This window comes from Mirounga leonina, unplaced genomic scaffold (genome assembly GCF_011800145.1).
Source record: "Mirounga leonina isolate KUSES-001 unplaced genomic scaffold, KU_Mleo_1.0 Mir_507, whole genome shotgun sequence".
Taxonomy (NCBI): domain Eukaryota; kingdom Metazoa; phylum Chordata; class Mammalia; order Carnivora; family Phocidae; genus Mirounga; species Mirounga leonina.
Genome location: NW_023270789.1, coordinates 113,522 through 130,549, shown reverse-complemented (window position 1 = coordinate 130,549; position 17,028 = coordinate 113,522). Strand labels below are relative to the sequence as shown.

The 17,028-nt window shown below is 42.0% G+C and overlaps 1 protein-coding gene across 7 annotated transcripts in view; it reads left to right on the top strand.

Moving 5' to 3' along the window:
- Positions 1–17,028, top strand: part of PDE4DIP (phosphodiesterase 4D interacting protein) — a 206,436-nt gene that overhangs the window by 94,319 nt on the left and 95,089 nt on the right. For 5 of the 7 annotated variants that reach the window (XM_034990166.1, XM_034990165.1, XM_034990163.1 and 2 more), the window contains 4 exons: positions 6,071–6,147; positions 8,701–8,824; positions 9,011–9,186; positions 13,260–13,377. In XM_034990166.1, coding sequence (XP_034846057.1) covers positions 6,071–6,147; positions 8,701–8,824; positions 9,011–9,186; positions 13,260–13,377 — 495 coding nt within the window. Of the gene's footprint in view, positions 1–6,070; positions 6,148–8,700; positions 8,825–9,010; positions 9,191–13,259; positions 13,378–17,028 lie in introns of those variants that run through there. The other 2 variants (XM_034990161.1, XM_034990164.1) reach the window with 2 other exon arrangements.

Here is a 17,028-nt window from a genome sequence, read left to right as displayed (position 1 = left end):
CTTCTGGGACTCCACCAGGATTTTTAAAGGGTGGCTGAGAAGGCTTTAAGTTACAGATCAGTGTGAACACCAAGGCAGTGTGTATATTGGGACCTCTGAGCTCAGAGTCTAAATAAAACAAGCTCAAGACACCTCTCCTATTTTCTCCCATATTTTTAAATAGACTTTGTCTTTTAGTGCAGTTTTAGGTGCACAGCAAAAATGAGCAGAAGGTACAGTGGTTTCTCATATATTCCCTATCCACCCCCCCCCCACGTAGGCTCCCCCACCATCAAAATCCAAAGACACTTTTTTTTTTAAGTAGTCTCCATGCTCAGCAGGGAGCCCGATGCAGGGTTTGAACTCACCACCCTGAGATCAAGACCTGAGCTGAGATCAAGAGTCAGACGCTTAACCAACTGAGCCACCCAGGTGCCCCAAGACACCTCATTTTCATCTATCTTTTCTTGGGTTCCTAAACTCAGGGTTAGCCAGAAAGAGCTCTCTCTCCTTCCTGATTCATGCATCTTACTCCCTTCGGGAAACTAATGTTTATCGAACACCCACCATATGTCAAGTATTTTCACTTACATCTTTTCCTTTAATTTCTCAATATCCCTGAAACATAGTGCTGTTAGCACCTGAAGCAAAACTTAGCTTACGTGTTTTTTTGTTTTGTTTTGTTTTTAAAGATTTTATTTATTTGAGACAGAGAGAATGAGAGAGAGAGCGCACATGAGAGGGGGGAGGGTCAGAGAGAGAAGCAGACTCCCCGCCGAGCAGGGAGCCCGATGCGGGACTCGATTCCGGGACTCCAGGATCATGACCTGAGCCGAAGGCAGTCGCCCAACCAACTGAGCCACCCAGGCGCCCCTTAGCTTACGTGTTTTACCTCTAGAATGCAGAGGATGAACTCTGTGAAACTACGTGAAACTTAAAAAATGGTTGAATATTTGCACTTCCATGTGATTCAACCTAATACAATGTGAGAGAGTTTGTATTTGAACCCAGGACGGTTTAGTTCTACATTCTACACTGTGGTGTCTAAATGGGTGTCTCTCGAGCGGATGGGAGCCCCCAGATGTGGGGCGATGATTGGGTGGAAGCCGGTGGCACAGATGGGGAAAGGATTCAGCTGAGGCAGAACAGAGGAGATAGAAGTTTATTGACTCCACCGCAAGGGAGCCATGAGCAGGACAGCAGAGGAGAGACTCTCTGCAAGGAGGCAGTGGTTGGGGCTGTTTTTAAAGGGGGAAGGTGAGAAGGCATGGCAACCTATGGAATCTTCCCTTTTTTGGGAACTGTGCCTGGTTGTAAAGCTCACGGTCAGTGAGGGCCTATTGCTCTGTTGAGGTAGGTCATCTGAGGGGCCTGTCTGTATTTGGCCAGGGGGTCGCTGTGGGCCCTTTCTACATTCCATCACTTGAGCCTATTGCCTACCAGCGGCCTCGACATACACTGCCCTGAGTACCACCTCCTTTATTTTCCCTCAGCAGCTCTGTAGTTTCTAATTTAGAGGCCTCCTCCCTGAAAGATTAGAATGAGGGAGCTGAGAGGAAGGGCAACCCAAGTTATGACGTACATGAGTTGAGTCTAGGAGTAATTTCTTTGTAGGCTAAAGCTAGGAGTTAACAGGAATTGTGTATCTGCTGCCATTTATACCTCCCACCTGCGTGCATTCCCGTTCAGCTATCTGATGCTAGGTCTCCTCTGTGTTTTGTTTTGTTTTGTTTTTTTAAAGATCTCATTTTTAAGTAAGCTCTATACCAACATGGGGCTCGAACTCACAACCCTGAGATCAAGCGTTGCATGCTCCACCGACTGAGCCAGCCCAGTGCCCTTAGGTCTCCTCTGCTTATCACACTCTATTATAATCGTCTGGTTAATTGCCTTTACAGGCTGCAAATTCCCTGAGGACCATGGTTGTGACTGCCTTGCTCTTTCTAGTACCTATTCGAGTACTAGAATTGGATGAAAATACAAATCTCACAAGTCAGCTACCCTGTCCTCTTCCCAATGAGCACCGTTTCTGTCTCTGTCTCTCTTTCACACACACACACACACACACACACACACACACACACACACACACACGAACCCTGGCTGCATCTGTCCAAATACCCAATCACCTGAGAACCCATCCACAGCCTCAGTGTGGATTCAGTCCGTGTTTGTCTAACCAAGGTAAACTGGGCTAGGAAGGAAATGGTATTGTTTTCGGGCCTCTGGTAAGGACTGACATGGGTAGGGCTTGAAAGAGTGACCTGAATAGAGGAGTTTTGTTATTTGGATGTGGATCCTTGTATTTTGTATTGTAGAAGCCGAAACTTTTCCGCTTGTTTTTTTCCATCTCTCTGGGAGACTGAACACTAAGGCCGTCTCTGGCAGAAGAGTGCCCTTGTCTTGTAATCTTCTGGTTACTGAGGTTGAAGACACTGCCTTATTGTCCTTTCCCTGACAATGAAGGACACTTGTCACATGTTGGGGCAACCGGTGTGTCTAATTTGGGGCTTCACTGTGCTAGTGGATGACGTAGAAAGACAGGGACTGAATAAAGTCTTTCCTCTACCCTAGGTTCCAGGAACTTGACGTTTTGCATTTGAACACATTCTGGCTAGGTGTCTCACATCAGCTGAGATGAGCAGTGGGGGTTGATTATAATTCTTATGGGCAGGAGGGGGAGGCTCTGATTTAAATTAATTGTATAAAACCCAGAAAGTTTTGGGGATGACTTGTCCAAGGTCACACAGTTAGTTAATGACAGAACCAAATATTTAGACTCACTAGAGTTCTATTTTTGCTTTAAAACTGGGTGAATGGAGGGTGCCTGGGTGGCTCAGTCATGATCTCAGGGTCCTGGGATCGAGTCCCACGTTGGGCTCTCTGCTCAGCAGGGAGTCTGTTTCTCCCTCTTCCTCTGCTCCTCCCCCTGCTCGTGCTCTCTTTCTCTGTCTCAAATAAATAAATAAAATCTTTTAAAAAAATTTAAAAAAAACAAATAAATAAAAAATAAAACCTGGGTGAATGGAAAGAAGCTTCATCTACAAATAGCTCACTGGTAAGCTACTAAAATGCGTTTGTAGGGACCAGTCATTTGTCCCTTGGTCAGGACACACTGAACTCCTTATGAAAATAGCTAATACTTCACCCTGTTTTATAGAGCTACGGCTTTGTCCCAGGGATATCAGAGAGGTCTGGAAAAGAAACTTACTCTGGGGGCGCCTGGGTGGCTCAGTCATTAAGCGTCTGCCTTCGGCTCAGGTCGTGATCCGAGGGTCCTGGGATCGAGCCCCACATCGGGCTCCCTGCTCTGCGGAAAGCCTGCTTCTCCCTCTCCCACTCCCCCTGCTTGTGTTCCTGCTCTCGCTATATCTTTCTCTGTCAAATAAATAAATAAAATCTTAAAAAAAAAAAAAGAAATTTACTCTGTATGCAAAAAATATTTACGAACTACACTTTTCCTTAGAAGGGATACGATTCTAAAAAGAAAAGATTTTAAAATAAAACTCACCCACTTAGAGTTAGTTTTCACTTTGAATAATCACAAATTATAAGAGGGTCTGCTCACAGATTTTGAGACTCTTCTTCCTGCTAACCTATTTCTTCTTGAATTACAGAATTGATTTAAAGTGAGATCTGGCCATATTTATTTTTGTCTCAGATAAGGATTCTTCTATGGAAGGCTGTGCTCCTCTCTGGCTTATAACCTACTGTCTTGCAAAGACGTGATATCCATTTCCTTCACTCACTGATCCCAATTCACATCTTACTACACTGAGAACTTCCTGAGGTCAAGAACTTCAATGGGAAGAACTTTGGTTCCAGCAACCTTTAATCTCTAACACATACTTTGCTTGCTGATTTTATCAATGACTGTATGCTGTCAAGCTTTTTGTTTTTTTATTTTAAGTGCCTGCACTTACCCCAGCAGCAAATTATGAGAGACATAAAATAAGACATAGTTCCTGTCCTCAAGGTGCTTGAAGAGTAATTAAAACACACACACACACACACACACACACACACTTGCATGAATATGAAGTTATGAGCAGTGGATCGGTTTGTAGAGTTAAAATTGAAGCCTTGGAGAGGAGTTAGGTAATTGGTTATCACTGGCGTGATTTTTCCGGAAACAAGACAAGTTGCAACACAAAGTCTGATTAAACACAGTTAATCTATAAACTCATCATTAGCCAAGTTCTCAAGCTCTAGGTACTAACATAATGAAGGTTTATTGTATTTCCAGTCATTTAATTTAGCTTCATCAGTGAAACTTTTCCTTCAGTTAGATGGGTGAATACTCCTCTGGGGACATGTATAAAAAAAGGCTCTCTTCCCTGCCAGCCCAGTTGCCCCTTTCTTGAGTACAGAAATTTCCTCAGATATCTTGACCAAGAGCTGACAAGACTTGGTGATAAGCAGATGGAGTTAATTTGGGATCCACTCCAGCTGTACTTAGAATTGGACAATTTACATATGAATATTTGCTAATGGATAATGAATAAATGTGATAAACCATGCAGAGATTTTTCTGCAGAGAGAGGTTACAGAAGGGTTAGACCGCAGTGCTGTCAATTGGTTATATACTCGCATTTCCATGTGGTAGATTTTCTAACACCCGTGAAAGTACTTTGATCCACTGGAATAACTGATCATAAGATTTAGGATCTAATCTTGTGGAGATGAGACTATTTTAGCAGTTCTGTGTGAGCCTCATAAACTTAATTGTCTGTTTGATTGAGTGGACCAAATGCCAAAGCCTGGAGAATTAATTCTATTTTTCATCCATCCTATTTCTTCTTTTCTTTCCCTGCTTTTCTTTTGTCTTTTCTACTTATGTTAGAAGGATAAAGCTCACCTGCAGACTCTTCAAATTGGGCATGTATTTGTGTGCAGGTGTCTGGGATAGCCTGCCTTTGGTGTAGTAATTTTCTTTCCTTTCCATGACATGACATTAACTTAACATGTGATTGGTTGAGAAGTTCAGCAGTCCTAGTCAGAGAGGGTAAATTTTTGTTATTATAGTTAATAACAGCTAACATTGGCTGAATGCTTACTGCATGCCATGGATTGTGCAATGTACGTTTTGTGCATTATTTCATTCAATTTTCTTAACCCCCTAATAAGAGAGGTGCCATTATGATCCTCCGTTGATAGATGAGGAGGTTGAGGCTTTTAGAGAGGGCAGGTGGCTTGCCAACTCCTCTTCTCACCTTCAGAGCCTATGTTCTTGACCACTATACTTAACTGCCTAGTGTAGCACATTCCCTAATTCTATAATTTACCACATTCTACTAAATCAAGCAAAAATTGGCAGTGCTTCCTGGGCTGGTGTCTGGCTGAAATGCTGGAGCACATATGGAATGCTGCATTCGATTATTGTTTTTATCTTAGAGGAAGTCTTTGAGTTTCAATTTCCTTATCTTTAAAATGAGGGACCTGGAAACTTTTGCCAAGTTAATTCAAGTATAGAATCGTATCTTAAATATAACTGGGGACTTAATTATTTAAAGAAATCATGTTGCAAATGTTTTTGAAAGCAATATGCTGCCTTTATCGTTAAATTGCATTTTCATAAATTGCATTTGCTTAAGGTGATAGGGGATTCTTATGGTAAATCGATGAAGGAGACAATTTTTGTCAAGATGAAACAGCAACAAATTACGACTTGACAAACACAAAAAGGAAATAAAAACATCCCAGGAGAAGTAAAGTATGAACAGAGATTTGGTGAAATGTTGTCCACGGAACGTCCAGTACAGCTTAAATGGCCTGGTGTATGGTGAAGAGTGGGAAATCAGCACAGAAAATGTTCACGACAAACGGACTTTGGTGGCGTTCATCATCCAGGGGAAAGAATGAATGGCTTGGGAGAACAGATAAGCAGCTCTGGGGAAATCCCGAAGCTGTATAGTCCATTCATCCTTGACTGGGTTACTGATCCATGTGAATCTCATTTATGTCATGGGTCATGAAGAGGGCTGGGATAAGATGAGAAGCTGTGGACCAAGGCAAGACTCAAGTAGGAACCTGGTTGAAGGACAGAGGGTCTGTGGCAGTTAATGACGATTAATGCCTGTGTGCTTTTCAGAACATCGAGCTGAAGGTTGAAGTAGAGAGCCTGAAACGAGAACTCCAGGACAAGAAACAGCATCTAGATAAAACGTGGTGAGTTGCAGTTTGAACCAGTTGAGCTCTTGGTTCTTTCCAGAGTCTGGTTTATTAATCTGAGAACAGTAGATTTGGAACCAAATTCCTTCACCTTAACAACTCTGGCCTGTGAATGCTGTGGCCAATGGAGAAACTGAAACAATGTGCTTTCTTTCCCTTTGGCTCTCTCTGTTACTAAATCTGACAGACCTTGAGGTGGATCAGAAATTCACTGGGCCTACGATTATAAACTTCCTATTCAACAATCAGCTAATAACGTCAAGGGCTGACATAGATTTGGGGGAAAGTGGGCACTCTCAGATACTGCTGGTGAGAGTTTGAATTATGGCAACATTTTTGGTATGTGGTACTACCTACCAAAGTGAAAAATACATATTACCTTTGACCAAATAATCTCTAGGAGGAATCTATCCCTCAAAAATAAATGCAGAAGGATGTTTACTGCATCATTATTTATAATGGCAAAAAACTAGAAATAGCTATCCATCAAGAGGGCAATGGTTGAAGATATTTTGATACAAACATACTGTGGAATATTATTCAATCATTTAAAAAGAATGAGTTAGCTCTATATTATTATCTTGGTGGGAAGTCCCTGATAGACTAAGCAAGGGGGAAAAGTGCTGAGTGATATTTATGGTATAAAGCCCCTTTGTGTAAAGATAAACAGTCCCCTCTGTGTCTACCTGTGTTTGCTTGATTATGCATTAAAAAACCCCAACAAAACAAAACTAGAGGGCTATATACCAAACTCTTCAACATTACTTGTATCAGGGAAATGAGATTAGAGTTTTTGCTAGGGAGAAGACTTGTTTCTTTTTTTCTTTACGTAATTTTGTATTGTTAAAATGGTTACTTTTATAATTTATAGTTTTTATCATTTAAAACCCCTTCATTTTCAATGACAAGTATTGTTTAAATTGCTGTTAAAAATAATTTTTAGATTCTGTTCTGGGATCTGTATACATTTAATCCGATCTGGCATTCCTTCTGTCTCTACAGTATTTCTTGATATTTAGGATGACAGTCCAACAAGATCAGATACTCAAAACCAGACTCGATTGTACACACGATGCTGCTATTACTAAAGACTTACTAAGTCATTAAATGAGCTAATAGACTTTAGGAAAACTTACGATTGAGAAATAAATTTTGAGATTCGTGTAATGCTTTTAAAACATGTTTTATGTCCGTTCAACTTTTAATTGGTTGGCATTATCCTATTTTTAGAAATGAGAAAACTAAGGTACATTAAAGTCTTCTCAAATGAGTGGCAGAGCCCACATCTCTGGCATCAAGTTCAACACCCTTATGACTTTACAACAGCTGTAGCCTATTAAATCAGGCATTCCCTGCCGAGTTACTCAGAAAATGTATAACTTCCATTCTCAAGATATTGTAGTTAGCTGTTGTCTGTTGCATTTGTCAAGGAATATGAAGTCAAAGTTGATGATTCTTGAGGTCTGCCTATTTACAGGTCTTGAGTTGTGTCCCTTGTACAGCCAAGACCCTCTCTCCCCACCCCCAATCTGTATAATGATATGGGAACTCAAGAAAATGTAGCCTCGGAGATGGTGCTGAGTAGTGTCCATTATCAACCAGAGAATCCTAGAATCTTTGGGAAAGTCCCCTTTGGTCTTCACAGACACAGACTTCTGGGTCAAATATTAAAGTACTACTGGGCTTGGATAGAGCAGCTTTGATTTATCATGAATCTATGAAGGCATAATATTGTTCTCTGCCTTGAGAACAAGAAGATGATCCATGATTCTCAACAAATGGCTTAAAACAGGAATAAAACCAAACCGGAATTAAGATCATTCAGCACCTGATATTGCCTCCAAATTGTTAATCCTCAGACATCAAGGGCAGCTGTCGTTAGCTATAAATAAGCTGGTGACACCTTACCCGCTTCATGCTAGTGCCTGGACACTCATTCCTAAGGATATCAGAGAAGCAGAGCTGGGCCAGAACCCTGAGCTTCATAGATTAAATTCCTATTCTCTGCATGGGGCCATGGGAAAACTGGATAGATAGCCCAGATTCAAGACAGTCTGTGGGTTACTGGCTATAAAGGAAGAGAGCATTTCTGTGGCTGTCCAAATGGATATTCTGTCCCAGCACCCTAAATGGAAGGAACACTTTAAATTCAAATAGCAAGAAAGACAGGAAATTAGCAAAGCACTCTGGGGGAACAGTCTAAATGGAAGAGACCGGGGACAGATGAACATGGATGTTGAATTCTGAACCATTTGATGACTGCGCACCTCCCAAATGAAAGAGTTTCCTCTTGAAGCAATAGCAATAATGAAGCCTCCTCTAGGAAGTCAAGTATATTCTGATTAACAAGCAACAAAAACAATTAGAGTTCCTGAAAGATTACCTGAAAAGTTTGGAAAAAGCAGTTCCACGAATAGTTGCAGAGGGAAAAATGCTTCATTTTTTTTTTTCTTCTCATCAGTGTGACTCTGAATTATTCAAACAACCTTAACGGGTCCCTTTGCTAAATTATATGGCTGGCTCTGACTGGCGAATGCTCTGTGGTTTCAGGGCTGATGTGGAGAATCTCAACAGCCATAATGAAGCTGAGCTCCGGCGCCAGTTTGAGGAGAGACAGCAGGAGACGGAGCATGTTTACGAGCTCCTGGAGAATAAGATCCAACTTCTGCAGGAGGTGAGCAGGACTTCCAGAGATCCATGGCCCTGGGCCCCCTTTCATCTATTTCCCTACTGCTCTGCCTCCTGGCATTCACCTTTTCTCTCCCTGTTTTCCTTCCCCAACCCATCCAAGTGTCCACAGTCTTGGGCTCCTAACCTAGGGGGGTACTTCTCAGTCTCTCAGTTGTTGCTCTTTTTGCAGGAATCCAGGCTAGCAAAGAATGAGGCTGCACGCATGGCAGCTCTGGTGGAAGCAGAGAAAGAGTGTAACCTGGAGCTCTCAGAGAAACTGAAGGGAGTCACCAAGGACAGGGATGAGGCACCAACAGACCGGGTCAATCCTGACCAATACACTGAGGCCCTGGCCCAGCGGGACAAGTAGGTGCCTCCTGTGCTCTGTTTGTCACTTGTCTTTTGCCTGTTCTCAAGGCTACAAAAGCATACACCAGCTGTGCTGTTCCCTTTTAAGGCCCTAGGGTAGACCTTCACAATTTCCAAGACTTTACAGCCCCCGCAACCAAGGATTTTCTTTTTAGGGTTGATTCTTCAACGGTATCCATTAACAGAACTCACTTCTTAGCCATAAGGAGCCCAAGTAGGTATAAGTAGAATAATGGTCAAATGGTGGCAAACAAGAGACATGTATTCACTTATTCATGTTTATTGAGCACCTGCTACATGGCAGACACTGGCCTAAACACAAAGGTTACAGAGATGAAAGACCCAGGTCTTCTTGGTAAGAAACATGTTACGTGATTTTAATAAGTTCTCTGATAGAAGTAGCATGGGATGCTCTCTGGAACATAGAGGATTGTCATCTATTCCAGACTAAAAGAGCAAGTTGCCATTGAAAGTTTCCTGGGGGAGATGAAATCTGAGCTGGGTTTTGAAGGATGAATAGGAGTTCGAAGAAATAGTGTAGGAAGTAGGTGGGAAAGGGAAAAATTCTGTGCCGATGGAGAAACTATGCAAGGGACACAGAGGGAAAGGCATATTTCAAGACCAGCAAATAGTTCTAGGTAACTAGAGCAGAGGGTCTGGGAAAGACGAGAGGGAGGCAGGCTGCACTGGGAATAAGGTCTGATTGTGCTGGCTTTGTATGCCGTAAGGAACTTGAATTTTCTTCTAAAGGTAATTGGACAATTGTTGAGGTCACCCCTGTCTAGGTTAATGCAGCAACTTCCTAGTTACTTCTTTACTTCCGGGACCTGCCCCTCTCTATTTTATTGCAATTTAACAATTCAGAGAAGTTTTGAAGTGGAAAATTCAACAGTATCAAACTGGCACATTATGTGTAGGCTCTTAGATGCATAGTACTATGGTGGCATAAAAAGCCTTTAGTAGTTTTTAACTGGATAGGTGAAAAACACACAATGTAAAAACAAGGAGTAATGTGATCTCTTTGAGACACAGATCTGATCACTGACATGGCAGAGTCATTTAAAATGCTCTCCAGGGGCACCTGGGTGGCTCAGTTGGTTAAGTGTCCAACTCTTGGTTTTGGCCCAGGTCAAATTATATCATGGGTCGTGAGATCGAGCCCCATGTCAGGCTTTGTGCTCAGCAGGGAGTCCACTTGAAGATTCTGTCCCTCTGCCCCTTGCCCCACTTACTCTGTCTCTCAAATAAATAAATAAATCTTTAAAAAAAAAAAAAATGCTCTCCAACACTGTCAGGAGGTAAGGTCCATTTTCCTTATGATGGTCATCAAAGCCTTGTATGATCTGACCCCTGATTTCTCCCAGACTCATCCCTACCATGACCCCTTCTGTACACTTCACTGATGCATGACTAGTAATAGTAATGATGACTAAAGTTTGTTTCACTCTTACTATACAGCTGAGCTGAGTACTATAATGTTGTGTAATTCTCCTAACAACCCCAGAGGTAGGGATTACTATACTTTATAAATGAAGAAACTGGCATTGAGGGAGTTGTGTAACATGGCCGCAGGCATTGCCGGAATCTAAACCCCGAATCCACACATTGCCTCCAGAAGCAAATGATGCTATGTCGGGTCTCCCAAATTTTGCTCATGCTCTTCCTTCTGTGGAAAACATCTGCTGTGTTTTTCCTTCCTGGTGAACTCCTATTCATACTTCAAAACTCACTCAGGCATCAATCGTCACTTCTGCGAGTGCTTTTATGACAGCAGAATTAAGTCTCTATATTGTTGCTGTGTTTTATATACACATCCACTGTTGTATAGTTCTCAGTGTGGCATTGTATTTGCTTTCAGATTTTCCCTGTTAGATTCCCTGAGACCCTGTCTCATGTCCATATCCCAGTAAACACTTGTTAAACAAACAAAAGAAAACATATGCACACGTGACCAATAAATTAGGGAGTTTAGGGGCACCTGGGTGGCTCAGTCGTTAAGCGTCTGCCTTCGGCTCAGGTCATGATTCCAGGGTCCTGGGATCGAGCCCCGCATCGGGCTCCCTGCTCGGCAGGAAGCCTGCTTCTCCCTCTCCCACTCCCCCTGCTTGTGTTCCCTCTCTCGTTGTCTCTCTCTCTCTGTCAAAAAATAAATAAAATCTTAAAAAAAAAAAAAGCTAGGGAGTTTATATTAAAATGGCCTTACTAACTTTGTAAAGTAGGAGAATAGATCATCTATAGAGACTCATGGTCAAAGGGATAAGTAAAGTTGGAGGCTTGAGAAAAAAGAAATGTTCTAGTATAGATACCATGGGGAATTTGATATGGAATCCACATTCATCATCGTAATTACTATTTTTTTTTTTTTGAGAGAGAGAGAGAGAGAGAGAGAGCGCACAAGCAGAGGGGAGGGAGGGAGGAGCAGAATCCTAAGCAGGCTCCACACCCAGCATGGACCCCGACTCGCGGCAGAGGAAGGGGGAAAGAGACAGAGTTTCAAGCAGACTCCCAGCTGAGCCCAGAGCCTGATGAGGGGCTCAGTCCCACAATCCCGAGATCTCACAACCTGAGCCAAATCAAGAGTTGGATGCTTAACCGACTGAGCCACCCAGGCGCCCCTCATCATCATAATTACTATTACAGCTTGCATTTGCATGATGTTTTTAAGTTTTTAAAGTTCTTTCTCATCCACAAATCTTAGCTGATCCTCACAGCCTTAATTAATTTATAACTTGTAAATTAATTTATAAATTATGAGCAAATGCCTGTGTGCTTCCTACTTGACTTTCTGGTACCCCACACCTTTCTCCCAACTATTTCCCTCCCAAGGTACTATCACTGTCTTACACACCTACATAGGAATAATAATGACAATTGGAAACACTTCATTTAGTACCAGCATGTTTTCCAAGGACAGGTATCTCTAGTACTCTTAAGACTTAAGAGAAACAGCAAGATATACCTTGCACATAGCAGATGAGGAATAGCTGTTGATGGGAACCTGTGGTCTGTATACTTTAGCACGGCGTGCACTGTCTGATAACCTAAAGCCGAGGCTGAATTTCCAGCCTCTTCTCTAGCCCTCACCTCTTCCCCCCAGCCTTTGTTCCAGTGACTCTTACCCCAAAATATCTTTTATCTTTATGCCTTTGTTCCTTGGTTCAAGCTCCTCTCTGTACCTGGAAAACAGTGCAGTTTTCCGAATCTCTTCTCCTAAATATCCCACAGACTGCTCCAAGCCCAATGACTCTGTCTTTCTTCCTACAGTTCATTGGCAGCTCTCCGTGTACTCTATAGTGGATGCCTCTGTCATGGTAGCAGTCCTTACATTCTATTCCTGTTGTTTGTTTTTTGGGGTTTTTTTTTGTAGCTGAGTCTCCCCACTCCCCAAACCCCTGACAGACATACACACACACAGCAAAAGAATTTAAGCTTCTACGAGCAGAGCGTTGTCTGGGTGCCTCAGTTGGTTGAGCGTCTGACTCTTGATTTGGCTCAGGTTGTGAGATCTCAGGGTTGTGGGATTGAGCCCCGCATCAGGCTCTGCGCTCAGCTGGGAGTCTGCTTGAAACTCCTTCTCTCCCTCTTCCTCTGCCCCTCCCTCCCGCTCTCTTTTTAAAATAATAAATAAAGAAATCTTAAAAAAAAAAAAAGTTTCTACAGAGCAGAGATTGTGTGTTTTCCAACTTTATATTCCCAGGTATTTGGTAGGGTGTGTTGAGTTTACGTAATGGCTATCCAGGAATTGTTTCTTGAGTGGAACAGTAACAACTAGAAACACAACTTCTGGGCCCTTATTCCAAGAGTTACATACCTATGGTCTATAGATCCGTGGGTCAGCTTCAGGAGGTCTGTGAACCTGGTGAAAATGGAAGCAGAAAGTCATTTGTGTACATAGTAGGGGGCTAGGGCAGAGAATACATGGCCTTCTGAGAAAAAGTACCAGAGTTCAATGATCCAAAAAGGTAAAAACTGACTGGACTCGATCATGATGTCTTTGGAGTGGGCTGAAAAATAAGGGCAATAATAGTATCATGACCATAAGTGTTGTTCTGACTTTTTCTTCGCTCCAGAAGAATTGAAGAACTGAATCAGAGCCTGGCTGCCCAGGAGAAGCTTGTAGAACAGCTGTCTCGAGAGAAACAACAACTGCTCCATCTGTTGGAGGAGCCAACCAGCATGGACGTGCAGGTGAGGTGTGAGCAGTGCTTCCTGAGCTGTTTGCCTCGGTGTTCGTTATCTGTTGCTGTGTAATAGATAACAAACTATGACTACAGATTTAGTGGCTTAACACAACATACGCGTTCATCGTCCCACAGTTTCTGTGGGCCAGGAGTCCAGGCATGGCTTTGCTGGGTTCTCTTCCCAGGGTCTCACAAGTCTGAAATCACGGTGTGAGCAGGCTGCTTTCTCATCCAAAGGTTCACTTAAGGAAGGATTGGCTCCTAAGTCCCTCAGGTTGTTGGAAGAATTTATTTCTGGGTGGCTGTAGGGCTTGTGGCAGCTTGCTTCTTCACAGCCAGCAGTGGGGAGAAAGAGGGGGTCCGTGGCTTCTCTACCTCTATACACTCTTTTAAGAGGCTCGCCTGATTAGGTCAGGCCCACAGTTATAACCCTTTTGGTTAACTGAAGATCAACTGAGTAGGGACCTTAACCGTACGTGCAATATCCATTCACTTTTGCCACGTAACATAGCATACCTGTGCGGCGATATTCCATCATCTTTGCCACATTCTATTCCTTAGAAATAAGTTGCAGGTCTCACCCACGCTCTAGAGGTAGGGATTACTCAAAGATGCGACAGCTATCAGGGGCTGGGAAGCATTGGGGTCGTTAGAATTTTGCCCACCACCCTGAGTGATTTGTAACTATACAGAATGTTTAATGTGGGTTCTTTCTCAGTTAATTTTGTTTTTATTTATTTATTATTTTAATTCCAGTATCGCTAACCAACAGTGTTATATTAGTTTCAGGCGTGCATAATGTGGTTTTAATATTGAAGAGCTCTTACTGTGGTAAAAATAATTGTATTAGTCTATATTGTTGCTCTTGGAAGTTACCTCAGAGGAAACTCCCCTCTTCCGTTCAACTTTTAATTTTCTAGAAAGGTATTTCCTAAAAGAAGCCTAGAATACATCTGTGCCCAAGCAGCATAAACAATTACTGGATATTCTTACAGGTCTTAGACCAGTGATCAAGCAGGCTGTGAGGTTTAACTTATTAGTTCACATATAGAGAAGTTGGAGTCAGGATAAAAGGAACAGGGAGAAGAATTAGCCTAAAGCAGCGCTTCCCATCTTTCCTGTGTCATGGCACAAATAGAAAATGATAATATTTGTGAGGTACAGTGGTAAATGGATGGAGCTTCTTACTTGGAGGTGGTCAGTCTGGGTGCCTGGGCTGCGACGAGGGCAGAAGAAATCACTATCTCAGCTATACTTGTAAACTTCTTGGACCGTGGCTTCACTTTGGTTAGAAAGCTCTGGTTAACAAATTCAGGAAATGATGTATAAACAAGGAATTAGGCAGATAGGAGGGGAAAATAAAGTTCATAGGCTTTTTACAAGATACATATTGAAATACTTGTAAAGTCTCTGAAGGGACTTTTATTTTATTCAAGCATAATCACCATACAGTGTTATATTAGTTTCAGGTGTACAAAATAATGATTCAACAATTCTATACATTTCTCAGTGCTCATCAAGATGAACGCACTCTTATTCCCCTTTATCAGTTTCACCCCCACCCACCTCCCGTCAGGCAACTTTGGCCTAGAGTGTGCTTTTTTGTTTGTCTCTTTTTAGAAAGACTGTTTTATAGGCAAAGACTCAACTCAAAGTTGTCAATTTCTGTGATTGCTCCCCAGGAGGACCACAACAGAGTGTGAATGGTACAGGGCAAACTGGTCACAATGAGAATTATATCTCACTTTAATCTTCTAGACAAAAAGAGATATTGAAGCACTTTCTATAACATCTTGGGAACATTTAGTTACACTCAAATGGTTCACATTATTATAATATAAAACCTAGAAGTGGATTCATAGGATTTCTTAGATACATATTCCAAGTGCAATTTAAAAATATTTATCAATGAATACTCAACAACTTTTCAATAGTAGTAACTTCAGCACATATTGTAGCATTTTCTGTGCACCAGGTGCTACCCCACCAACCATATATATTAACTCAAATTAATATAAGCCTCAAAACAACCCTGTGAGGTATAGTAACATATGAGAGGGTTAGGATAGGATAGGATAACAAGGATAACAAGAATAATTTATATAAATTAATGGGCACAATTATATTAGCAGACATAGTCAGCTGCTTGTATCTGTATGGCAAATCAAGTGAATGTCATAGCTTCAAATGTAGCCTGATGCAGTCATGTTATATTGGCAATTCAAAAACGGCAAGGGGAATGACATTAGTAAATGAGGGTGACAATGCCAAGGTGAAAAACTCTTGGTAAATTTCCAAACAAAACAAAAATCAACCCTTTCTTCATTTTCATAGCAATTCAATTCATGGAAAACTCACTGTATATTAATATTGTGTTTATATATATAGCAGAACTCAGTTCTAGGTTCAGGTGATTATATAAAGTTATATTACCTCACCAGTGCCCCATGGAACATTTAAAAGTCACTCAGTAATGAAAGCACAAAACAAAACTTCACATTTTAATCCTACAGGGTTACTAATAATACTAATACTGTTCCTACCACAATCATAATGGTAACATGTTGGTAATGGAAAGCAACATAATTTTATTGCAAGTGAAAAAAAAATTTTTTTAAGAGAGAGAAAATGCGTGGGCATGCGTGTGTGCATGCGCAAATGTGCAAGCGGGGGTGGGAGGAAGAGGCAGAGGGGGAGAGAGAGAGAAAGAGAGAGAATCTTAAGCAGGCCCCATATCTAGCCCAAGCAGGTCACAGGGCTTAATCTCACAACCCTGAGATCATGACCTGATCTGAAATCAAGAGTCAGACGCTCAACCGTCTGAGTCATCCGGGGATCCCCTACAGTGAAAATATATTTTTTTAAGATTTTATTTATTTATTTGAGAGAGAGAAAGAGAGGGGGAAAGTGCATGTGCGCAAGAGTGGGGGAGGGGCCATGGGAGAGGGAGAGGCAGACTCCCCACTGAGCATGGAGCATGATGCGGGGCTTGACATGGGACTCGATCCCAGGACCCTGAGGTCATGACCTGAGCTGAAGGCAGACGCTTAACGACTGAGCCACCCAGGTGTCCCTGGAGACCCAGCTTTTCTTGAGTGTCCATGAAACAGTGTCATGCTGCTAGCCAGTGAAGGGAAAGAGGAAGGACCCATTTTTTTTGAGTCCTGATCCTGCTCCAAGCACTGTGTGGAGGACTGAACACGCAGTTTTTTCCAGCTGTCATTACAACCTTTGAACTAAGTAGTATGACCCTCCCATGGCAAGTAGGGAAACCAATATTTAGATTAAGTGACGTAACCCAAGTTATTAAGGCAGAATTTGAACATAGATTTATGTGGGTTCCCACCCAAATTCACCACTGCTATTCTGAGGAGCTAGTATCACAAATGTACATGTGTGTCACTGACCAAATGAGATCTATTGACAAAGTTCAAAACCAGCTCTCAGAAGATCAATGAACCAAAATTTCCAGAATTTTTCAGCGAAACTACCCATGAAACAATAATTCCTCATTCTTCCCTTTCCCAGGTCCTGATAACCTCTGTTAAAATGAATTAATGAATTTGCCTTAGTGAATTTGGTTGTTTTATGCATTTCATATCTATCAGATAGATAGATAGATAGATAGATAGATAGATAGATAGATAGATAGATAGAT